This window comes from Lathamus discolor, chromosome 6, assembly GCF_037157495.1.
Source record: "Lathamus discolor isolate bLatDis1 chromosome 6, bLatDis1.hap1, whole genome shotgun sequence".
NCBI lineage: Eukaryota > Metazoa > Chordata > Aves > Psittaciformes > Psittacidae > Lathamus > Lathamus discolor.
This window is the reverse complement of record NC_088889.1, coordinates 80,479,535-80,505,816: the sequence shown is the minus strand read 5'-3', so window position 1 is coordinate 80,505,816 and position 26,282 is coordinate 80,479,535. Positions and strand designations below refer to the sequence as shown.

The window sequence follows — 26,282 nt, the reverse complement described above, 5'->3', positions numbered from 1 at the left end:
TGCTAAAATTTGCCAAAATAATTAAGCCTTCGGCAAAATCTCAGCATGGAAGAATACCAAACAACACAGTCTGACAAAGATATGAGCAACTACAACAAAGTTTTATATAATGGGAAATGTTAGGCAATCATGACTACAGCCATTGCCGCCAGCTCCGCCTATAGAGTAAATGAGTGATATTTTAACATCACTATTAACTCCCCCCGCCCCTGCAAAACTACAAGCGAGTCTGTAACGTGACTCATAATATCCTTGGCACACGGTTTGATCGCAAAGTTGATGAAAGCACCAGTCCCCGAACCTGTGTGTGAAAACTGCAGATGAATTAATCAAAACATGCAGGAGCTTGTGACACCAGTGTCTGAGCCTACACATCTGCAGTGGTGAGACTCTTGCATGACACAATGCGACAGCAGACAGACTTGGCTGCCAACTTTTGCTGCTGGTACGCTATCACATCCAGGGAAGAGAGAACAGTGCTTGACAGAGGTCCTTATTCTAGGACTGATCTTTCTGGACGCTGTGGATATCCACAGCATGATGTACAATTCACATGGTGAGTAAGGGAGTGAAGAGAGACTCCTCTGTTTTGCACGTGCATATTTCTAACACAGGAACTGTTCAATGGCATCATCTTCTCTGCTCAAGATGGTGACAGACATCTCTGTATGCTGCAGAGAGGCATTTGTTGTACAGCTTCAAGCAAATAATAAATGAATGTATGAATTCCACTGCTGGCAGCTTATGGAGATCTCCATATGCAGGATCACTTCATTACTTGCCTGCAGGCAGCAGGTTGACTGCCTGGTGGGATCGCCTGCTGAAGGGCCATAATTTCTGACCTCCAACTCTTCAGCTTCACAAGTGCTCCCAGTCTTACCACTGGAAGTGGACCTCAGTCAGAATAATCAATCAGGCTGCTTTCTCCAGTAGCAAGGCAGAGGGCTTCCCAAGCAGCTATTTCCCAACGCTAACCTGGCAAATCTCCCTTCAGGATGTGTTCTCTGGGAGAAGTTAAAAAATGGGTTGGGACAAAGAAATACCTGCACAATTAACCGGGGCCAACCATGGGAGATCAGGAGGCCATGCATGTCTGTGAGCAGCTGCCCTTGGGATCAGGAAGAAGATCAGGGCAAGTTCATGAAGAGATCATCTTGACACTGACCTTCACTGAAAACGTGGTAAGAATCCAGAAGAGCGAACATACCTCCAGAACAGCGTCTGCTGTTTCCATCAGTCCTAAAGAGGACCAAGGACTGATTCGATCAGCCGGAGAGGATGTGCTGGTGATCATCAGACCCTTTTCTGATTCTGATCAGCACCACTTTCACAAGAACCTGCAGGACAAAGTCACCTGCCTGGCCGAAATTCAGCCTAGGAAGGCTGGCTAAACAGCTGTAAGAAAGAGGTATCTTCAAAGACAAGTGCGAAACTTGTGGCACTTCTAGTTCTAGAGCAAGAAAAGATTTTGACCCAGTTTCAGATTTTAAGTCCATCTCCCTAAACAAAAGCAGCTGAAGTTGAAATGAGCCAATTCCGCAGATCATTATGCTGCTATTACACAATTCCTTCTAATCCCTGAAGTGTGGAAGATGTGCCAGCGCCAACCCAGGCACATCTTTGTCATTTCAGCTGGACTTCCATCCTTTCCACTAAAGACTTAATTCTGCTAAACCATTCTTGACAAATGCTAAACACTAAAATCTCCCAAATATTTATTGCAGTTTCTTTGGCCACACTATCACAAGTGCCTAAATTCCCCTTCTCAGTTGGAGAGCTAGCTAGACCAGAGGTCTCCAAATCTTTCAGCCTAATAAACATCACAAAGGCTCACGAGCCCCTATGAGTAGTAAGGGAGAGATTGTTTGTACCACAAAAGGAACAAAAATGACCAGCCATCCCCTGCTGGCTATTCTCCTCCCCATAGAACTTGGTCTAATCCCCTCCACCCTACAGTCCTTAAAGCAATGTGCCAAGGAGAGGGAGCAACTGCCATGCATACTGATTCTCCACCTAGCTTGGACGTGGCTCCTAGAGGACCACTGCCAGCCAACCGCTAAAGCAGCCCCCTCTGAGATGCTGTGCTAAGGCAGAAGGTTGCTTTTCATCCTTCTGTCTCAGGGACTGCCCAAAGAAACCATTAGGCTGGCTGCAGTTCTCCTGGGCTCATACAACAGCAGAGTTCTTCCCACAACCCCTTTGGGTCTCCAAAGCCAAACAGATAAAAGGGCTTTGAAGCCCTTTCAGACTTTAAGACAGCCACTTTTGGACCCTCCCTCAGCCAGCACAAGAAGCAACTTGGGATTGTCCAAACATTTTGGGGAGAAGGCAGAAGATGCAATCCACGGAGCACATTTCTATTTCTCTCCCAACAGTCTCTGCTTACACAGCACCCTTCAGGTGAGGAGGTACACACGCTCACTGACAAACGATGCAGGGAGCAAGGGCACAAGGTACCAAGGGAAAGGAGGAAGATATGCCAGAAATACAGGGTTATGGCAGCTCTCAAAGCCACCCCTGTGTGCTCAAGGCCAACCCTAACAGTACTGCTGTCTCTAAAAGAAGCCACAGTTGAGAAGGTAACATTATAAACCTATAAAAAAAGGTTTTACTGCTGCTGACTAGCTGGGACATGCAGAACATGTGTTGCGGGGAACATAGCATGATTTTATTAGCAAACACAAAGCCATTCATGCAGAGTGGCCCAAATGGGGTGGGTTGAATTAAGAGAACAATAGCAGTTCATCAGATGGCCCTTTCTTCCACATATGTCTTTAGCTTCCTATGCTAGCAAATACTTAAAGCAACTTGGAAATTCATTTTCATCTGAAGATCTTCACGTTATTAACACATTAGATTAAAATCAAAATAATTGAGAACTTAACTTATTCCTGATGCTGTTCATTAAAGGGCTAAATCTAAACCACCAGCACTCAGCCAGCCTCCTCCCTCTGGAAAGTCACTTGCAATCAAATGACTTATTTGCCCCATTTAGCCCAAGCACTCTGCAGCTCTGCCGACACTGAACAGGATGGTCTTCCGGCACGGAGCACAACACTGCCCTGCTGTCCACGCATGTGGGTCACAGGAGAGCTGTGGATCCCTCATGTTGTCCAGGGAATGATGTGCTCAGGCTCAGACCAATCTGAAAGGAAAACAGCCCCATCCCATTGCGTCAGAGGCTAATGCTAACCATGTTTCAAATTCGAGCACGGATTCCCGTTCCCCAAATAACAAAACAATAGACACCAAAGAGGAAAAGTGGAAACTGCTGCTTGGAGAAGCTTGCCACAACATGTTGGCTGGCAGTGTGCTGGGACTAAATCCTGCTGCAGCCAGGCTAGGGCTCAGCACACCAGGGCAGCACATAGGAAAGGCAAGGTTGGGTTCCCCCTTTCTGAGCTGCCTGCTGGCCCGTCTGCCTCCCTCCCTGTTTCATCTCAGCTCTCCTTCCAGTGCCCGGTCAATGCACAGTCCTTATGCTGTTCACTCACACCAGGGTGGGAGGAATGAGAACAAGATGAGCAGAAGAGACAGGGGACAGCATGGAGATGGGCTTGGGAAGGAGAGACTTCAAAAGTCACACAGTAGGCTCCAGCTCTGAAAGTGCTCGCAACGGGCACCCCTGCAGTGACTTAAGGATCTAGAGCTGCTTCAGTCTTGTTTTATGTCTAACCATTTTTAAGATTTTGTTTTGCAAAACAACCAAGTAGGTGAGCAGAGAGGCTTTAAAGGTGATGTGAGGAACAACCAGCCTACTGTTCATGGCTTAAATTACAGATTTGCCACAGGACACCAGTACAAATGATAAGGCTGTGGCGCCCTGGCTTAACCTTTGTCAAAGAATTCCTAATCTTCTCCAAGATTAGACTTTTGTTCTCGGTAACTGCCAGCCCAACACACCACCAAGACGGCAGGGGGCCAGGCCCACAAACACAAATTAATTACATCAGCTGTAATTCACACCTCCGGATGCTTTTGAAGCTACTCCTTAAGTGCTTTTGCATAAGACAGCTGGGGGAAAAAAACCCAACTAGTAGTGTATCACACTGAAACACAGATTTCTGTTGCGGAAGGAACACCACACACATTAAACTCTGATATCCCAACTGGTGAATTCAAGCAGACGCAGATAGTTTCAGTGCTGGTCTGTGTCTATCACCTTGCACAGTCCACCTGGATGCTTCTACGGTCTGCAACAGCAGCAGTAAAATGGACATAGAGCAAGCTCAGCTCATCATTTCATTAATCAAAGCGCCAGAATTCAGTCTCTTTCCCCCACAAGGGCACAGACAGAGTAGCTTCACAGCCACTGCAGACAAACACTTATCATTCAGCCACACCAAAAGGAAGCTGAAATGTCACTAAGGAGGATGCTGTTCCACGAGGGCTAGAAAATCCCCCATCCTAATGCAAATTGTAACGTTTCCCTCCCCACAGCCCAGCAAGCGCTGGCCTCCAACCACCACCACTGCGCAAACACCACACCAGAAGTGCTTCAGCTACAGTAAACTCTGCAATATGACCTTGAAGCGAGCAACGTGCCCACGTGTCTCTGAGAGAGAGCTCAAGCTCAGCATCACTGCTTTGGCCAGCAGCAGCAGGCCTGTGGGCAGGACAAGGCCAGGTAACTGTGCAGCCGTTCCCACTGCTCAGCAGCCTGCAGGGAACACATGAAACGTTTAATCAATCCCATGATGGTGCTGCACAACATTCAAGGCAGAAGGACAAACTCATTTTTTCAAAGAAATTGCAGAGCAGCTCGATTTACTCGGAGAAAGACAATTCCCCATCATACAGGCTGACAGCTGCAGCAAGGAGACTTGGCCATGCTTTAGCAGTCAGCACTGATAAAGCCATGTAGATCCCAACCTTAACCCATGCCAAGACAACATCCAAAGGGAAAACTCCATGCTGCAGTCCTCTCCCCACTTCCTTCCTGCTCCTCCAACCTGGGGACTGCAGATGAAGAAAACCACCAGCAACTTAATGATGGATGGGCAACCCCTTTACACATATCAGATGATTACTGCCCGGAGGCTGATGGGGGAGATAGTGGCCATAAGCTCATCCTGCTGGAATGGCACGTCAGAAATGCCAGTGGCTTTCTGCTTCCCAGTGAGCAGGCGGCAGGATGAGGTGGGGAAGACAAGTTTTAGCCATTTTTGCTGGTTTAGCATTCCTACAGCGACCACACACTGCACAAGAACAACTCCCAAGCCAATTAGAAAATTAAAAAACCCCCAACACTACGGACTAATTGCTTAAGATAAAAATGCCACTTATCTCCTAAGTGATTTCCCCTGACCCTTTGGTGCACAGCAGCTCTCCTCTGAATGAAAACGTGAGCTGTTTACCCAGGGTGGGATGTTCATGGGCTGCTCGTGTGTCAAGGCAAGGTCAGTAAGGATGGAGAATTCTGTATTTTAATTCTTTTAAAGGCCAGGGGCTACAGATTGGAAAACCCAGCAAGCAAGCTTACAGGCCCTCACATTACCCTCCTGATCTGCACGAGAAGCAAAAAACTGGAAGTCAAACTGAGAACAAATGTTCCAAGTTAAATATGTTAATCAACTAGGTAATTGGAGTGAAAATGCTGCTCAGCGCCCCTGAAGAGGCCGGGAGAGGCTAGTGGGGGAGATGTGTTAAAGCTGCAGAGAGATGCACGGCTGTCCTCCACCGAGCTTAGGATCAAGCAAAGAAATGCAGCTCCCAGCCCATCTTCAGAGGCATCTCCTAGGCCTCCACCGTGAATCAGAGCTGCTCCTCAGCGCTTGTTCCCCCAAAATACACAGTTTGCATCCTGGAGCAATAGTCAGGTGGCCCCTGGGGTCCACCTCCCCCAGACCTTCCAAAAGCAAGCTGCTTTCTATCGATGGGTTTCTCTGGGGTGACAAAGCCCTCCACGTACGTAGGGATCCTGCAACCCCAAGCCCAGGCAAGGATGATGACCACCTCTCTGTCCAGGCCCTGCCCGTGGACCATCGCAGCTAGAACAACACAAGGCCACGCTCTTTCTTTGCACAGCCTGGAAAGAATCCCAGCAATTTCAACGACAGCCATCTCCCTGCCTGCCATCTCCTGTGGATTTTCAGCATGGCTCCTTGACACCACGAATGCCAGCTCCATACCCCTCATGAGGGAGTTATTTCAAACATTTTCAGCCTGTGTTGTGTGCCGAGGTAGAGTTGGGCGTGAAGAAAGCATTCGTTGAGTTAACTCTGTTTTACTCAGCAAGTGGAACAAATTTCATCACCCCCTACAAGTCCATTCTGTTTTCTATTTATACCGCAGCCATTTGGTGCTGGACTCGGGAGCAGCAGGAACAGGTGATGTAATGCACTGTACAAACAGCATTCTGTTCATACAGTGGGAAAATAAAGTGCATTCTCTTGGGTTCTTTGATCACGCTTAAAACAATCAGATTAGAAGTCACAGATAACCCAATACATGCTGGAGATGAAAGGACTCTGGAGAAATAAATCACCCAAAGTTAGATATTAAGCAAGATTTCTCTCTCAACAATCAACTTATCTGCGGAGAGCGGAGGAATGACCATGTGGTTTCAAAATCCTGCCAGGCATTTTATTTATTTTTATAATACCATAAAGCTACTCCACCCACTTTTTCAGAATGAACGTTGCATTACACAACACATCAAAGAGACTTTATGGCCTAAATTAAGCAATAAAATAGTTGAGATTGTGCGTTATGCTGAAAATTGGCCTACTCCTGGTGCCTGGTGAGACGGGAGGTGAACACCACATGTTTAGAGCACCTGAAGAAAGCTCGGGGCAGCATGGCCTGAGGTATCAAAGTGTGTGGCACTTGCATTTAATAGACCAAAGTGAAGTTCGAGGCCTTTGGTGCCCGTTTTAACCCTCTCTTGCCCAGGGCTTGGTACCAACCTAAGGCATAGCACAGGATATTGGTGCTGGCACGAAGAGCTGGTGCATTAATAGGATATGGTCTTTTATGCCCATAACCTTTAAAGTTTGGTTTATAGGTAAAGCTCTGTTGGAAGCTGTGGGCTTCATGGATGTGGTTCCCCACCTTTGACAGCAAGCCATGCCTCAGGAAAAGGGGATGGGAAAACCCAAGGGAAAGCCATTAGCAGGTCTGCAGCATAACCACACTTTCTACCATCTGGCCATCTCCTCCCTTGATCAAAACTACACAAACTACAGAATGAATTAAAGCCCCTCTTAAAATGTTTTCTGCCTTGTATGCATTTTTAATTGAAAAATTCGCAGGAGATGGGATACGTAGGAGTGATGTGTCAGTGCCAAGTGCTTATTTTGTAGCTCTGGCTTACATCCTTAAACTGAAAGGTGAGAAATGGAGGATATCAAGAGAGAAGAAAGTTGGCAGGTCCATTGCTTCAGAGCAGGCACTAGGCAGTGTTTCCACTGAAGCAGCTTGGGAGGCATGAAGGAAAGTCAACTTGCAACACCCCATGAGCTGGCGGGTCCCACACCCCCCGGTGCGTGTGTGTCCTTCCCTTCCTGCTCCCAAAACAGGGCTTTTTAAAGAAAGATTTAATTAATTTAGGCCCTATCATGATTTCTGTGGCCTGACTCATAGCGTTTGATCTCCCAAGGCTGGCGAGAGGTGTTTGAGCCTGCCCTCGGAGCCCCTGGCGCACCAGCCAAGCACCAACAATGACTAGACAGACTTCAGCGCCACTCCTTCCATCTATCAATAGAGTCACTGTTGGGCGAGCTGACTCACCGCTTTCCCTGAGAACTGTTCGGCACCAGTTTGCCATCAAAAGAGCAAAAATAAAACTAAACAATTCTATGTTTGTGGAGAGTGAGTTTAGAAAGAAGAGGGGTTTTATTTTAAGGTTTTGTTTTTAGGAGGTTCCTCCAAAGGCAGCTTGTGCTGCTGCTTTCGGGCAGCAGAACTGGCCAGGAGCTCCTGAAGAACACTCAGCGGCTCTTCATTCAAAGTCATGCTCTAAAGGCACAATGAGGAGGACATTCAAACCTACAGACTGAATGGAAAGGAAACGGATGTACACAAGCATCTGAAAACCCAAGCTATAGGATCAGACCTGTTCATAAACCAGCCTGCCTTGCAAAAGGATCTCCCAGGGCTGCAGTGGGCAATGAGAGGGCTTTTAATTCTCCCTTTATGGCTCTCCACCCCCCCTACACAGAACGCAAAACCACAGACTGGCAGCACCAATTCATGTTGCTTCTCCACTGCTCCTCAGAGCTGCGCTTGGGCCCAGCACAGCCAAGCCCAGGTGGAGATGCAGGAGGGGTGAACATACCCTACCTGACACTTCTATTGCTGCTGTAAAACGTAAGAACAGAACTTCAACAAAGAATTTTCTAGTAATGGCCAAGTTCAATTAAGTAGTAATGTTTCACCAGGGACAGATGCAGTTTGGGAAGATGATGACAATGAAAGCTTCAGCACGAATGAGCATGACACAAACCCAGGGGGGCACAACTTTACAGATAGACTTTGACCATGCAACATATACCACAAGCCACCCCAGAATCCCAAACCCACACTTCCACATGTGCCTTGCCATCACAGTTGGATCAAGGGCAGCCAAGCAGCAGCAAATGGGACATGAGGACCAACTCGCTGTGCAGACATGCCAGACTGGGATAAGACATGCTTTTAGCCTGCAACAGATCCAAGTTCAGTATAGCCCTATTCTCTGTTTGCTCTACATCCAGGTACCATCATACACCAATGAGAACTGGGATTCTCTGCATCTCTCAGTTTCCCTCAGCCTGCTAAGCTTTAATTAAGTGACTTCTCTACAGTATTCATGGACATCAGAAAGCTCTACCACATCTTCTGATTAACTGCATTTAAGCAATTAATTCCAATTCAGCCTGTTCCTCCTGAAACTTCATGCAATATGTCAGAATGAAGAGATGCCACTACCTTGCTAAGAAGACACCAGCTGTCTGAAGAGTGTTTTAGGAAAGCACAAGCCAGACTTCTACACACCATCACATAAAGATGGTTAAGATTTCCAGGTTCTTTAAAGACCTCCAGGACTTTACAGGAGAGACCAGTCCCAGTACGAACAAGTCACCTAATGCAATTACAAGTCATGGTCGAGTCCCCGAACTTATCTCAATCGGACACTCTTGATTTCCTGTTTGCGGCATTGACAAATAAAAAGCTCTACATTACAGGTAATTATACTTCACAGAGGACAACAATTAAGAAATAGCCAATTACATTTTACAAGCTCAGGATAATCAAAAGCTTCCTCAAATATCTAGAGTTGCAATAAGCAGTTAGAAATGGCAACTCCCAACAAATTGCAGGTAATTTAGAGCAATTTACACAGATGACATATTTCCCTATCTGTGTTCAAAACCTTCAAACTCAGTTCTCAAAAGTACTGCAGGAGTTCCTGGAACATATCACTGCTGATTTCTAAAAATAGTGCATTGTCCATTCCCACCTTTCTGGCCTCTTGAGGCGAGATGCAGGACTTCCAGTCTCCATGCTGCAAAGAGAAATACACCACTAGAACAGATTTGAGATCAGGTATCTAAAAACGGGGAAGATCATAACGTGCATACCAAGCCTAAACAACAACAGCAACAAAAAACCTATTCCTTCTATTGCTGTTGTTTGAAAAACATGCTCACTTTTATTTCTGCATAATTTGATTTAAGCCTTATAGTTTTTAAAGCAACAGTCACTTGCTTTATCTGTAAGCCAGTGGGGAAGCTCCCATACAGTCAATGCATGAGAACCAGGATCAAACAGCAAATTAAAAATCATTAAATCTCAAGAGGAAAGGAATGTACCTCTCCCATTTTTAAAGCTTTACCCTTCAGACATGAGATTTAAAAACACCTCTAGAATAACAAGGGAGGAGAGACAGACAAGGATACGATCTGCTGCATATGGCTGCTATAGTAAAGCAGTTTCATCCCTCTCTTTCAATGCTCATTTTCTGGGGAGAAAAGAAACGTTTCTCCTTGCTCATGTGGCTTTGGTTGCTGGAACTGCACTTTCACCTCAGAGCAGGCTCTCATATTGTATTTCACGATTTTTGTGGGTATGGCTGTCTCCTTGCACCAGTCCAGCTGTTAGTGCCATTACTTCACTACACGAGCATATGAGTTTCTGCAGGGCTCACTGTTGCATAAAAGCTGATTAAGGCCTTTAGACATACATGTAACAGAGGAGGATCTGCCTGGCAGCTAATTAAGGACTAAAATCACAGAGGTGTTGGTTGGAAGGAACCTCTGAAGGAGCAGAGTAGTCCAGCCTCTGGCTTGACGCGGTATTACTGTCAATACCAGGAGAAGTGGCCGTGGCTGGTGTACTTGCATGAGTATTTTAAGACATCTGGTGTGAAAGGTAAAAACACAATCAGCTATGGTGAGATACTGGAACAGCCTTTTCTCATATTGTGGGGACCACGGGAAGAGCAAGGGGGAAGGATTAACACAAGCAAAGCCAACAACACGCTTAAAAGAGCCTGGGACAAACTTTAAGAAACTTCTCTCTAAGAAGTGACGCATGCCTGTTTTGTCTATATGGGAAGCTGGAGATAGGAAGAGTAGTAAAGCAGTAATAAGGCACTCCTTGAGGACTCGGAGGGCACTCTGACCTCAAACAGCTTCTGACAGCTCGCACAGTCAGCAGGTCCACAGCCAACACAGGGTCATAACATCTACCCTCTTCTCTATTCCACCTCCTCAAGCCTGGATTGCTGCGGGTAGCAGATTGCGGGCGATACTTCCCCACTACCATACCCTCCTTCCCTGGTATGGCACCGCTGCTCTGATGCCCCCAATCTCCTCACTCACTCCAGCACCTGAGAAGGATTTCCCATCCCTGAGGTCCCCACCACTGCTCTGTTTCCAAATTCATGCTCAAAATATGGCAACACAGAGGGAACTGATGCACTGAGCACTAAGATAGTAAAGGTGAAACCCAGCAGCCTAGCATAAATGGCTGCAGCATCAGCTGGGGAGGGGGACTTGGTGCAAAGGGTCCCCTGTATGAAAGGGAGAGCTCTTGAAAACCTTTTTAAGGCCCGAAGGGGCTGACTGAATTTAGAGCTGACAGAATTTAGATCTGCAACACTAACAGGTGACCCTAAAGAGGAGGAAAGATTTCTTTTCAAACTCCATCTCCACCATAACTGCACTGGTAAGAGTATGGTTAGAAAGAGACCCCTCTACCATACTCCAGACTGTTTCACTTGTCCTCTGTGGCAAAGGCAGAGTAACTCAATGTTGTAAATCCTGTTCACACTCAGCAAGGAATATAATCCTGCTTGGCAAACCTGCCTGCTTTACTAAGTTGCTAACTAACACGAACTAGATAATTTCAAATGCTTGCTCTTACAATTCCGATTTTGCCTACCTGGAATATCAATGTGTGCACATTCGGTCTAAAAATTAAAAATATTTTAAAATTAAAATGTTAAAGGAAGTACATTTTTCTTCCCTGCTAATTGCCTTCTGTGGCTTGGCATCACCTCTGTGGACAACAGGTATTCCTGCCACTACTGTCCCATCTGAAACGAGAGGTTTGGCTCCAGTCCCATCCTCTTTCTCCAGCTCAGGCTTCCAGGATGATTTCCAAAGCTGGGAAGTGAGAGGATTACGCTGCTCCGTACCACCTGAGGCAATACACTACACCCAAGTCCACAGCCCAAGATGGGCTACCTGGGAGGGTTTCTGACATTGCTGGTGCCAAGCCACAGGTGGCAATTAACAAAGAAAAAGGGCTGCTCGTAGCTTGACTGCTGGCAATGTGGTTAATGGCTCCAGACAGAAGAACCTACAGGAGGTGAGAAAGAGAGCAATCCATGTGAAGCTGACTCAGAGCAGCGTCACCATCAAGGACCAAAAACCAGATGACCTTGCTGAGTCCAAGCAACCGCTGCCTGTCAAGGGTGTCCTGCCACCGGGGAGGCAAATACAGAGAGCTGTAGGATGCATTTATCCTTCTGAGCATGTGGAAGAGCTGCGGGCAGGCACCAGAGGACTGCAAGCCCAGCATCTTCACTATAAAATCAGTGACAGTGGAGCTACAGCTCAAACAAGCCACATGCCCCAAGCTGAGAGTGCCCAACTCAAGTGCAATTTGCTAGGGACACTTGGGTTTCAAGGATAGAAGCTCCAGCACTGCATCAAGAAAGGAAAACATGATCAACATGAGGCCAGCTGGCTTTTCTGCCAAGACTCCAGCAGGATCAGAAAAGCCTCCTTGAACTCTTGACTAAAGCTGCAGGCAGCAGGGTGCAGCAAGAGAAGGGCTAGAACAAGCACTGGACTTTCTGCCTTTCTCAGATTTGCTCATCTCTTGAGGCAAGCAGCATGATGAAGCAGTGGAGCTTGACTGGTGACCTGTCCCAGGGATTGAGGACACCCTGCTAAAGTCTGGGTCAGAGATGCAACTCCAGATGTCTGTTTCAGATCCTTCCCCTCCTCTCCCTGCTGCAGCAGGTGCCTGCCTGTACCTCTCGCTGGAGGAAAATGCGCTCTGAGCCTGATGAAACTGGGAGGCGTTGGTTGTTTGCAGTGACACTCACTGCGGTGCCAGCTGCCCTCCTGGCCACGTGGGCAAGCGCCCTGCCCTGCGCGGATGCTTATCTGGGCTGGTGCGTCGGGCAGAGTGCTGTGTTAGCATAAAAACAACAACAACCACCCCGACAATTCTCAGCCAGTTCAGTGTAGCACATTTCCAACTTCTTGGCAATCACAAAGGGAGCAGCATGTGAACAGTGCCCCTCTCTCAGCGCAGACCACCTTCTCCTGAGCACTGCAGGGCTCAAAATGAAAATCATGAGTTTTGCCCAGCTGGGCAGAAAGCAGCAGCACCTGCAATGACATACAACAAGGAAAAGCACCATACGTTCCACAGCCTGAAAATCAGACATGGCCAGCCTGCTGCATCCAAAAGGGACCACCCAAAGGAACTTCCCCCATTTCTTCCCCAGACCACTACAATCCATACAACACATACTGCTAAAGGGACTTAAAAAGAGGAGAGCAGATACAGCCCCCAGCTTGGCTGTCATGGCTGTGGGCACACAAAGCTGCTCCCCAGCCACCTCTGCACCAGTCCCATCAGTGTATTTGCATCATTCAGCTGCTACAGCCTTTGCCACCTAAACCTACAGAGAGCAAATCTACATGAAACACTTGTTAAAATGGTGTGAGCCTCAGCACCCTGGCTATCCTACTGCCAGCCACTGCCGTGACTGACTGCACCTCCTCAGTGAAAACTCTGGAGATGGAAAGGCCCGCAGAGACAAAGGTGTGCTGGGTTTACCTTTGAAGGGATTTAGATCTGGGGCACTCACCACTGACAAACTGCTGAGACAGGCATTTACTCAGGTGTATAAACATCACAGACGGCAAACGCCGGCCTTGCAAGAATTCTCTTCCAAAGCTTAAGAATAAATTCAACATGTTTTTAAATAATTATGGATGAATCACGCAAAAAACTTTCTGCATTTTATCTTCAGTTGCTGACCTTGATTGTGCAGCTGTTTTGTTTCTAATACAATTATATATTCCCACCTACTTGCACTCTTAGTGTGTAGCAAAGAACCTCAGGTAACAGAAAACCTGAATCATAGGCTGACATTTCCTTTTGGCCTTTGGAAGCGACAGAACAGTTAACACAAAACTTTATTTATTTGAGGTAGGAGGGGGAAAGAGAGGCCGCAAGTTAATTTCCCTTAGAAGCCCAATGGTCCCCACCCAGAAACCTGCACACAAAAGAATACTGCCTTTTAAACTGGTAGGTTAGGTCTGAGACCAGAGCGAAGGTTTGTCAACCATGACAAGCCACGGCTTGTTTAACAGTCGACCGGAGGGTTGAAAAGTCTAATAAAACCAAAGGGCCTTCCATAACAAAGCTGCTGCCACTTAAGAAGAACATTCACGCCCATTCAGTGGGGTTTTTTCAAACATGCAAAGGTATTTGGAGCCTCTAAAGCGAGCAAAGACACACCAAACCCCAGCAGCTAGAAACTGGACCTGGAAAAAACTGAAGAAATTAAGGGAGCTGTAAGGAACACTGGAAACAGCAAGTAACTAACCACAGGAAGAGATAACAAAAATGCTGCATGACCTCCCATCACTTAGATGCCTTTCTAAAATAGACACTTCAGCCTGACCACAACTTGTTGTGCAAGAATCACTGGGTGAAGCTGAGTGACCTGTTATCTCCAGGATTACCAAAGGAAAGTTTTTCACATGCCTATTTGGAAAGCTTCCTCTCTTCAGAAGGAGGAAGGTTTATGGATCAGTTTTAGCAGGTTCCACCAGTCTCTTCTGGGGAAGACCCAAAACCACCACTCGGGGACAGCAGGATGCTCGGCCCTCTCTAATGCCTCCATTTGGGCTAATTTCCCCAGCCAGCAGCACTCAAATCCACTGCACGTATCCGGAGGGGAAAACTGCGGTGCTGTTTTACAACGTGACAAATCCTACGCTGCAGTGACACATCCACACATCCTTCACTGCCTGTTTCCATCTCGTTTCAAGCTCATTTGTTTTCACTAACATTGGCCCGTCCGGAATGGACAAAGACTTGTCAAAGTAGCTTTTCCCAAGAGAGGAAAACAAAGTTTCCCTGAATGGACACATGTTCGCAGACACATTAAATATAAATACCTCCACAAAGAAGAAGGCAGCTTCTGCTGTTTTTTTTCATGGCAGACCCATGGACCAAGCTACAAAGGACTTGGGGTGATGGTCTTCATCCAGCACCAGCAAATCAGCAGAAGACACATGCTGCACACACCTGAGGCTGCCCACATACCCAACAGCTTTCTGCTGTGGCTTTGCTCAAGAAGGAACATTTTTCATTTCCTAAGAAATAAATGTTATGACAGTCACATGGACTGAATTAAAAGTACAAAGACAAGGCCTCTTAGCCAAAGACCCCAAATTTTTATTAAAAAAACAAAAAATACATGCTCCATGGAAATCCAATCTGGGTAGGGCCATGAGGAGAGCAAGAAGGTTCCAAGGTCATGTTTTACAATCTTTTGAAGGAGGAATGAAGCCGATGTCCAAAGGAGGCATTTTGAGCTGCGGTCTGTACAGAGCTTCCCTTTCTTCTGCATGCTGCAAATTTACAGTGCAAGAACTTGCTGTCTTTGCTCAGGCACTCTTATTTATACACAATAAAGCCCTTGTGCAGGAGATCAAGGCCGTATTTCATTGATTTGACACGATGGTTAACCTGTGAACTTTGCCCCTGCTAATAGAATAATTTCTATTTGTTGATTCCTCTTTTGGGATCCTTGAGGGTAACAGTCGCTTCATCCCAGCTCTCATTTAAATGTCTGGTGCCAAATGGTTTTACAGCTCCTACTTCCACAGAGCAGAGCCGGGACAAAGTTACTCAAACCCAGTAGCTACAGCTGCATACCGAGTCCCACACTCTCTCTCATCACTCAGCTCTCATTAGTACTTTGCTTGCGAAAGCTTGGTGAGGTCCTCAGCTATCAAATGATCGATCCTATGTGAATATATGCACTGGCTGGAGGTCCCAAAGCAACCACCAGAACCAGGCTGGCAGCAGTGGCAGAACAAGGAATCCCCTCTTCCAGATAAATCTTAGCCAGTCTGAAATGCTGATTACCAGCCAAGAAAATGGCCAAAATTTATGACTGGAAAGGGTAAATCTGACACTAAGGGCATGGTTTTCCAGCAGAGTTAACCCATCCGAAACACGGACTGATGGGAAAAAGGAGATCTATTAGTTATTTAGATCAGCTAAAGATTAGCTAAAGACCTTCTAAATGCTGGTACTTTAAGGACAGGTTGTATCTTGGGAGACACAGGATTAAAATATTGCAAGTTTTACCACAAAAGTGCGCTCTGGAGTCTTCAAAGGTAAAATCCAATTTCCTCTTGCGTTTTATAGAATGTGGATAATCTGACTTAAAACTGCAACAGTTCTACTTAAATTCATCACTGCCCTACAAGAGTGAAGAATCCAGACCAGGGCTGAAAGTAACGATGGTTTTGCCTTTACACGCAAGCGTGACCTGCTACAATTCAATTTTTGAGTGTGACTTCAGGCAAAGCAGCTTGTTCTGGCATATGACAAAAGGGAATGAGAAGATGCGTGTCTCCAGAACAGTCAGATGTCTCCCGAACTGCATGGAGCTGGGTATTCAGGGTTGCATAAGTGAATGGACAGCTTTGGCCCCGATGAGCAGAGATGGGCACTGCCGCCTCCAGAGCAGCTCGCACCTGAACCACATGCATACTGCAGAGGTGGGAAAAAATGAGCCTTTTAATAAACAAGTCACTCCCAAAACAGCTGACCACTGTGGTATCGTGTCTTTCCAAAAGTATCATCTTTGTAGAGTCTGAAGTTTCACTTACAAGTGAAACAGGCACTAATTAGCTGATTGCTGGCATTAGGATGGATGGTGTTTGCCCCAGTTTACATCCAATTTGCTCAAAAGTGTAGCTTCCCTCCAGTATCATTCCACTTCCAAATCACCTCCACTAACCTACCAGCAGAGAGAGGACATCCCATTGCCATAGAAGAGGTTGATAACAAGGCACCAAGGACAACCATCCCAAGAACACACTGGGATGGCACAACAGTGGCTGCTCCACGCTGCCCGGCAAGCCCAGACAGAGCAAACTCCTGCTCTCAACAAAGTGTCAAATCTTTTCAGAAAGATGCTCAGAATTATATTCACCAGCAATTTGACTTTTTAATCATTTCAATTACTGTGACTAAAACCCTTCAATCGGAACAAAACCAGGGAAAAATAACCCCTCTCCTTCTGAAACAGCCTGCCTAGCTTAACAGACCGTACCAAATCGTGAAGGTTTTTGCTTTTGTGGTCTTCACATATTTCATTTAATGCAGATAATTAACCTCAGTTTCTAATTTCAAATCCTCCACATAAGGAAGCGAAGTGATTGAATACATTCACTGACAAGACGGAAAATTAAAATATTACTACAGCTTCTGCATGCGGCTCAAAAGAGAGGGCCTTGCAAAAGATCTTTCTTCTTTTATTTAACTGATTAACTGTAATTTGCTTAATGGGTTTAAGGATGAGCCTAATAATCCAATGATATTTCCAGGAACTGATTTAGGATATCAGCACCTCCATTCTGAGGGTTTTTTTAAACACAGTGATTTTCTGCACTACACATGCAGCCACTTCTGAAACCAGATTTTCCCACTGATTCTAACAGGATAGGTTTATTTTAAATACATGGTGACTGCATGACTGGCCTTGCACCGAGCAGCCATAGTGCTGTAGCTTCTTGGAGTACCTTCTGAAGCCCCAAATCTAGGGATGACCCACAGCTGTGGTGTACTCCAGCACCCAGTGACCCAGCCCAGCAAGCATGAAGGACTTCTTGCATGGTTTGTGAAGGTGGGGAAAGAAATCAGCAGCTCTACCCTAACATGAGGCCAGCATGTGTCCCCACAGCACCCCTCACCCTTCTCAGTCTCTTTTCCACCAAGCAAGCCCAGTGTAACAGGATTTCACAGTCTGTCTCAATAGTTAATAAATCCAGGATCTAACAGACTATTACAGGAAAACATCCAAGAGGCAGTCATTTTTAAAACATCCAGTGGTAACTAATTATTCAAGGGATTAGTCCATTATAGCAACAACAAAGAAAGCCTTAAAACATAAAGCCAAGTTGAACGGCAGATCAAAACCAAGGTGTACCCACCCTGTGGCCCACCTCCTGGGTGTACTTCTCAGTATCCTGGGATCTGTTTAGAACCCAAACCATTCCAACTTCCAACCTGGTCCTCAAAATATAGCACTTCATTATTTGTGCTATCATTGTATCCTATCATTTGTATACTATCAAAATAGGACCATGGCCAAACCAGCCATGAAGCCCTCCAAAGATGGTGACTTGGATCCTGGGCTATAATGTGCCCCTCAGGAAGATTTGTTTCCTGGTGTGTCCAACCAGAATCTCCTCAGCACCAGAAAGGAGGAGATACAACCCTTGCTTTCATGCTTTTAAGAGAAAAGATTCTGTAACCCAAATAGAACCCAATCACAACGCAATAAGGTAGCTGTTTGCTGGAGGAGGGGAGAAAACGCTATTCATTTATCAAATAAGAGTGTTAAAAGCTTAACTACCTGTCTTTAAAAGGAAGCCAAAGCATTGATCCATAACTAAACAACAAATACAGCACCACTTCACCTTGATTTGTGTAGAGGCAAAGCTATGGGCACAAAAGCTATTCTTCAAATAAAATCCATTTCAAAACTTGGCAACCACCAGTATAAATACTTTACACTGTTAATACAAGCATTTCCATGCAGAAGTTTCATCAGCTTAACAACGTATTTAAAAAAGCTGGCGTAACTTCTGTGCAAAACCACCATCAGTCTTTGCCTTGTATATCTTACAGTACTCTGGTCACTAAATTACCACATAGTGCTGTTAGCATCAGACCCCACCTCCCCGTTAGACTAACTTCTCTCAAGAACAATGCAGAACCAAACCTATTCTTCCATAACGTATTTTCTTTAAAATTGGAAATAGCTGCTCTATACAGACCTCAAATCATGTAACAATTACAAGTACTGTTATGGGTTCAACAATTTTAATTCAAGTTCAGTTTCTTTCCACCATTACATATGGGTATAATATTCAGTAGCTGCTTTTATCCAGCAAACAAGCTCTCATGAAGCTCCAGCAGCCTAACACCAAGATGCATGCGCTGTCTCTCCAGTTAAAAGAAGCATCAGTAAGACAGTAACATATGCCTAAACTTTCTAAGCACAGACTTCTCCTGCACCAGCGCTTTTGATTTTGCATCCCCAGTCTTCCACCCATTCGGTGCAATTAACACCTCTTCCTTCACCACACAGTCTTGAGTCAGAAGTGTGCAATTTAATATTTAATTACAAGCAAAGCACCAAACCTCGCAATTAGGTCTGCCAGTTAAATTTCACCTTCTTCCTGATGCAGGCCTAGCTTTTGACCGCTGGACCATTTATGCTGCCTAAGCAGCAGAGAAATCCTACATCTTCCCTGAACCAGCCTACACCGTTCCTCTCCATGTTACAGTTCATCATTGCATCACCTCAGACAAGGGGTTGTCACAACCCTCCAAAGCTCCTTCAGCTTTTCTCCCCTTGCTTTCTCTGTACACCCTGTTATGAAGGATTGCTGGCTGTATGCTGTGGGGAGAGCTGTCCTCACACATGTCCAGAGAGGTTGCCAATAGGTGGACACAAACACAAGGACCCTCCTGATGATTTCTGCTGGCTTTGGTGGAGAATCACATTGCCCATCTTTTTACTGGAACCACCAGCACTTGTGAAATGCCATGAGCTTAGTCAGCTCAGCACTGTGGAAATTCAAGCTTGAATCATGTAGCCAGCTCCCTTTAAAAAAAACAACCAACAAACAACAAACCATGTGTATATCAAAGCCCCAGTTGAGAAATTTCTCCATCCATGCTTAGCTTCACCACAATACTCGCCAATACACAACAGCTGGAGACTTCACCCACCACTGCATGTCCTCTCATCATTCAGGTTTCCTTTTCAGCATGTTGTGCGCTTCATGACACTGGTTAAACCTTAAAACCATCAGTAGAACTAACCCAAATCTCCCAGTTAGCTTGGCTTTCAGAAAAGATGAAGGCACAGCTGCTTGCAGGTAACATCATATGCTCTTCTCATGTCCCACCAGGGAAGAAAGCAAAGGCAATGGCCGTGAGCACTACTCTCCAATGCTTTGGGAGTGGGAGAAGAGCCTGTTCCAACTCAGAGCTAAAGAGACTGCAGAAGAACCCCACCCTGACTAAAGACATGACTTTAAGATCTTTCACCATCAACACCAAGTTTCCAACTTTTTGAGATACGTGTGTTTTCCTGGAGCGCTTGAAAACCAGGCTGCAAGGTGACTCTCAGGCACAGGTATAATTCCTGCTCTTGGGATCTGAGGAATGCCATCCCGGCATGTCAGAAGAAGGTTAATGAACGATTTAGCCTCTCTCACAACCACGTTAGTGTCACTTTCAGAAGCTGCGAGTTAATGCCTGAGATCTTTGGGGGTTACCCTCTTTGAAGTTCACTGATCCATAACCAATGTCCAATTAATTTGCAGGAGCCTAACTATAATGACTATTGGCCTTTTCCTATGCATACAAAACCACATCTGGTAATGGCGATGCTTGTTGCTCCAGGATATTCTCAAATACACATGCGCACTTGCACACCTTCAAATATCAGCGCTAATAATGAGTTGTCTTCTGCTCTTTGAGGAATTTTCATGTTTGCTCCCCCGAGAGCAGAGCTACCACATCGAGATTTATGAACTTTCTGATGCAAAAAAATTTGGAGCTGATTCAAGATGCTCATTTGCTACTGGACAAATACTTCTGTTGCATTTGCTCCGATTCCTCTTTATTTAGGGTTTCCATGGAAGCCAAGGAATAGAAGTTCAACCTTGGGAAGATTACACAGGCCCTCAGATATAATGCAAAACAGCTTATTTCAACATTCCCTCAAGAACAGAAATGAGAAAATCTTCCACACATATACAAAAAAGAGAAGATTTGTGGAGCTTTTCAAACTCAGTTGGGACCCAGCCTTTCAACTGCTGCACGCAGCTATGGCCTCTTGCTGCAAGCAGCTCCACCAGCTTCCAGCAGAGTTCCACAGGTGAGGAAGTAAATGAACAATAAAGTCTGCAGGATGAAGATGCTACAGCTTAAAAAATCAGCTTATTCAAGACAGCTATTGCTGTACAACGTCCGGGAAGTAAGTTAATTCAACCACAAGATCTTGCACAAAGAGGAACAATCACCTCATAAATTAGTATCTCAGCAGATTTTTTTTTTAGAGTAAAAAATGCAGGATTGGGCAGTTCAGCAGCATCTTCCATGGCAATGCTCTGAAGGCTGACTCCTGCTCTGGTTAGAACGGCAAACGTTTCTGTTTCTCCCTACCCCACAGGTCAATGGAGTGTCAGTAGCCACAATGACAGGCTGTTGGACACTACAAATTAATAGCCACGCATTTTTAATGACCTCCATCCTCCAGGTAAAGATTTATTTCGTGTTGTTCCAATCTGGTAGGAAAATGCTCAAGACTGTGGAACTCTACTCCAAAATGCTTCTACTCCACAGCACATTTCTTAAATCATTTTAAAATCTGGCACTGATGCATTCAGATAATGGGTAAAGTGCATTTTTGTCTGAAGCTGGAGCTGAGAAGCGCAGTGCTGCATGCACTGCATGCAGGCTTTTGCTACCTGCTCTAGTACGGAAACTGAACACAGCTGAACCTCAAATGAGTTATTTTCAATCTTAAAGCCATTATCGCTTAAATAAAGGTACCTAAAAGATAGATTTTTCTAATCCTTCGCTTATGGTGGAGTACCCAAGTGCTCAGTGAAAACGCACTTCAAGAAACATTCAAGGTTTTTATTAACTCCACGGGAAAGTCCCAAGACACTGTGATATTTTTTTCCTGACTCCTGATTAAAACAGCAGGAGTCCGCACGAATTCCCCCTTCCCCCCCAAGAGCTTCACATGCAACATCCCCTCCTCAAAATCTGTAAGGAAACAAGAATCAAACCAAAAACATTTCGCCAGCTGAAAGGCGCCGAGACCTTGTGCGGGGCGGGATGTGTTTCCAGCTGCCAGCCTAAAGGGACGGCCGAGGGAGATTAAACACAGAAATGCTTTTCATAAAGCAGGCGGCTTTGAAGAGGACAGTTCAGCTACTTCATTTCGTAATCTTCACAAAGCGCCAGATTTTAGCCTAAGCAGGTCTTAAAACAAGGAGATTTTATTAAAAAAAAAAAAAAAAAAAGGAAAAAAAAAGAAGTAGGAATGTGTTCTGGCGGGGTTCTGTTGATTCAGCAAGGGTTAGACACACACATGCTTATTGATCCCAGAGAGCTCCCTGCTAAGTTAATTGTCTGGAATTTTAACTGAGCTCTCAGCAAGTTGCAAAATCCATGTTGGCTGGAAGTGGGTGGGGGACCCAGAAAAAAAAAAAAAACAAGCTGCAAAACTGTGCAACTCCTCCAGTTAAAAAACCCCAGCAATTACTTTGATGAAGGGAAAAACTGCAGCAGGGAATGGTTTTAACTGGATCTGGTGATTCTGACTTCGACGCTGCTCCAATTCAGTGCCAGGGATCTCCTGTGCAAAACAATCTCTCATTGTCAAGGAGCACCGTGAACCCCATTTCACTCATATAAACATTACTGAGGTGAGGGTATCTCCTGCAAGCTTCCTGCAGCTTTGAGTGGTGGCTCATAAAAATTTCCTGGTGCATTTACACAGAAAAGCTCTACCACAAGCTTACTTGCCTGCATTATAGTAACTGAACACTGGCATTCTGCTCATGCAGGCTATAGCCAACCTAAAACTGCAGCTTGCTCAACTGCCTGTGTATGCACGAGGACTGCCTATAGCTCTGCCCTGCCCACCAAGCCCTACCGGCCTCCACACCACATCCAGTAGCAGTTTTTCCAGGTAAGGAATGCGCTGCAAGGATGATTTGGGGCAATCAGACAGTAACAGCCAAAGACTACTTTCAATTAAAGCTTTGCATTCCATCAAAGCACCCGCACAATGCCATCCTCTACCAATACAGATACTCCCCATCACCCGAAGTCCTCCAAAGCTCCCATCACCCAGGTGCCCACAGTGGTTCCAGAATCCATTCCCTGGAGGCACCTGCAGAAGGGACGCTGCCCCGGCGCTCACCTACCTGAACTCCCTCCCCTCGCTGTAGCGCCGGGCGGAAGCGGCGCGCTGAGTGGCTGTCTCCAGGAGCAGCTTCTGCGTGAGCCTGCTGGAAGGCGCCGAGTCCCTGCTGGCCTCAGGCTCGGCGTCTTGGTCACACTTCCACTCCTCATCCTCGTTCAGAGTTGGCAGATAACCAGGTAGCCCTTTACCTGTCCCAGACCCTGAGCTCGGATCACTGTAGATTTTTGGACTTTCCCCACCTGTCCTTGTGTATTCCAAATAAATATCCGACTTAAGGAACAAAGGGTAGGTATTGTCTTCTATCATGCACTGAATCTCCGTTTGGGCCTGGTCAAACATGTCAGGGTCAATCTGCAATTTCACGACACAGTCTTTGATGAAGCTTTTTGTGGCTGGTTTGATCTGCCGGGACACAATGCCATTGTTGTCGAGGATGTATTTTTTGTAAATGGCTTTTGCCAGCTTGAGTCTTTTTTCCTCATTGGACGCGCATGGCTCCAGTTTCCTGAAGCCGCTGCAGGCAAACCAGAAGTCCAGCAGATCTGCGCAGTCCTCCTGTTTCAGGAAAGTCCTGAAGAGGTTGATACCGTCTTGATCATCCAACAAGGAGTGCAGTGACTCGGCCCACTTCAGGTAGGGTGGAGTTGGTGAAGCACTCCCCTCGGGCTCGTACCCCAAATCCAAATCAGAGCGCCTCGGTGTTGCTGTGGATGTCTCATTTCTAACCACATCACCTTTACTGGAGTAGAAACCATGGCTAACTGGCCTTGGATCAGTGGACACGAGTTCTCCCTCCTCACCAGGAACCGGTGGCCTTGGAGCATCTTCAGTGAAGCTTCCTCCGAGGTCCAAGGGAAAGCCTTTACCCTGGATATTCATTTTTCTGGTCCTTGCTTGCACAGGAACAGTGGGGGATGAGCTCAAATCTCAAATCAACAGTATATGTAGCTCCAAGGTGAACAAACTTGTACTGCTGAAAGAGATGAGAAAAAAATAAATGAGTATCACTGTAAATATACACCCTAAGATTACAAACCACTAATTTTGCTTTGCACTACTGCATTAACACCTCTTTTTCAGCAGAATCGATGGCAAGGCCCTCGGTGACTCCAGAGTGCAGAACCAGGCTCAAACCAGGCACACTCTAAAGATGACAGTCATAGAAAAACCCAAAACTTTACATTCAGCATTTGGCATCATTGATACAGCTGGTGCTACACTAAAACAGCAACCAATTTCCCCACACCAGTGGTTTTACAGGATCCAGGTACCAGGCGGTACCACAGGACACATGCTATCTCCTGCACCACCATTAACTCCCCTGCACAGCCTACCTGGACAGCACATGTACAAGGTCACCATAAGGCAGCATGTTTTTGTCTGGTTAGGAAATTCTCACCCCCAAACAGGAATTTAAGGCTTGTGAAAAATACTTTCAAAGAACATGCAGTTAGTCCTGAAAGCAAGACTGCACCTTAATCAAACACAGGTGGCTTTCGTATGCTCAAGTGACATACCGGCGCCACATTCCTCACAAATCTCTGCATTTCAGAGTACGCTGCATTGCCTCAGCTAGCTCTAGGGGAATCCAGATGCATCGCTGACCCCAATATTTTGGGCATCTGGACTGCATTCTTGCTTCAGATGGGCATGTTAGCACAGGAACTCAGCTCTGGCACTGGTTTTCTCAAAGGCAGGCCACTGAGAAAAGGTTCATTTATGCTAACAACACTGCATGCTGCAAGCCTGGGAAAATTTCAGGTCATCAAAGGAAGATGAGAAAACCACCTCACGAAGGAAATCCGATCAAGTACAGCGTTTTTAAAGAGAGCAAGGAGTCAACATGGAGGATGGAAGGTGTGGGGAAGGAGGGGAAGGCAGAGAAGGGCAATTCTTGTGTTGCTGCTTCTGCTGCTTGACATGGTAACTTCAGCATTTAAAGGCAGCAGCAAAAGTCTTGTTTTACAGAACACCATCAGCCTTGAAGCCCTGAGCACTGCAGATCACCAGCTGCCTGGGCAATCCTTGCACTGGATTAACTCAACTGCATGTGAAAACATATCAGGAGAAGACACGTTTTAGCTCGGCCTTCCTCTCAAAGCTCACCTCACCCCAACAAACGCGTCTTTGGGATGCTCTGCCATTTTCCCCTCGTTCCCTATCCCTGGCTGAACCAAGAAACACCACCTACGCCGTGCCTGCTCGTACACCTGCACATTGCAAAATAACCCAGCAAGACCAGGAGCGGCCAAGGAGCGCAGCCAGGCCCCCAGTGCCTGACTTGTGCTGAGCATCGCTTGAGCCAGGCTGCCCTCACACCCGGTCAGAGCTACACCGAGCACGCAGCCACTGCCCTGGCACCGCAGACCGGAGCCGCTTTTCGCACCGTGCTGCGGTTTTCGGTGATTTTCACGCCGGTTACGGATGCGAGCACTGGTCTAGCATCGCCCCACTGGTGAAGGTCGCCAGACACCCCTGCCTGGGCGCTGGAAACCCCCGGGGCAGCGGCCCCACAGCCATGCCCGGCATTGTTGCGGCGAGGCGGCGCTCGCTCCTCGCCCTGGCCGGGGGGAGCCCCGCGGGGCGCCCGCCGAGAGCGGCCGAGCGCTGACCGGAGCCGGCGAGGTGGAGAGGGGGGCGCCCGGCCGCTCTCTGCCCTCGGGGGAACCCGCATCGCGGCCCCTGCCAGCGGCGGCCGGATCCCCGCAGCCCCAAGCCGCCCGGCGGGACGCGCCGCGCAGGGGCACGGCTCCGCGGGCTGCCCCGGCGCTGACAGGACGCGGCGCGGGGCCCCCCGCCGCCCCCCGGGCAACTTCGGGGGAGGCGCCGCAGGCGGGCCCCGCCGCCACCGCTGCCCCGGACCCGCTCACCCTCCGCGGGGCGCCCCGGCCCGGGGCCGCCGGCAGGCGCCCGCCCGCTCCCCCCCCGCGCCCAGGGCGGCCTAGCGCCGGCTCGGCGGCGCCCGGCGCGGCCCCGCGCCTCCCGCCTGGCGGCGGCCTCCGGCGCGGCCTCGGCGCAGGGCCTGGGCTCGGGGCCGCCTCCCCGCTCACTCACTCACCCGCACGGAGCAACGGCGGCGGCGGCGCTGGGCCCGGCCCATGCGGCTCAACAGCGGCGGCCCGGGGCGGCGGGCGGCGGCGGGGCGGCGGCGGCACAAAGCGGGCGGCCCGGGACGCCCATGGCCGCGGCCGCTGGCTTGTGGCGGCGACAGCGAGAGAGCAGCAGCGAGCCCCGCACCGCTCCGCTCCGCCTGCGCCGCTGCCTCCCAGCGCCGGGGAGAGCGGCTCAGCCGCGCCCCCCGCGCCCCCGGCCGGTACTGCGGGACCGGCAGCCCGCGCCGACAGCCGGCCGCGGGGGCGGAGAGGGCCGGGCCCGGCCCGGGAGGGGCGGAGCTGGGGCACCCGCCGGGGGGCGGTGGCGCGCGGGTGGGCAGCGGGGCTGCGGGCCGGCCGCCCGAGCTCGCTGCTGGGCCAGAGGGAGGAGCACGGGGGTGCCCGCCCCAGGAGGCCGCGGGCCCCGGGCGCGTGGCCGAAGGTGCGGGCACGGCGCAGGGGGCCCCAGT

At 47.8% G+C, this 26,282-nt stretch overlaps 1 protein-coding gene across 3 annotated transcripts in view; it reads right to left on the bottom strand.

Moving 5' to 3' along the window:
- AXIN1 (axin 1) overlaps nt 1-26,018 on the bottom strand; it is a 70,685-nt gene extending 44,667 nt beyond the window's left edge. Inside the window, exons 1-2 of one of the 3 annotated variants that reach the window (XM_065684046.1) lie at nt 25,779-26,018; nt 22,722-23,693 (exon numbers count right to left, since the gene is read on the bottom strand). In XM_065684046.1, coding sequence (XP_065540118.1) covers nt 22,722-23,599 — 878 coding nt within the window. In that variant the 5' untranslated portion in view covers nt 23,600-23,693; nt 25,779-26,018. The remainder of the gene's footprint in view (nt 1-22,721; nt 23,694-25,778) is intronic. The other 2 variants (XM_065684044.1, XM_065684045.1) reach the window with 2 other exon arrangements.
- Between the last annotated feature and the right edge of the window lie 264 nt (nt 26,019-26,282).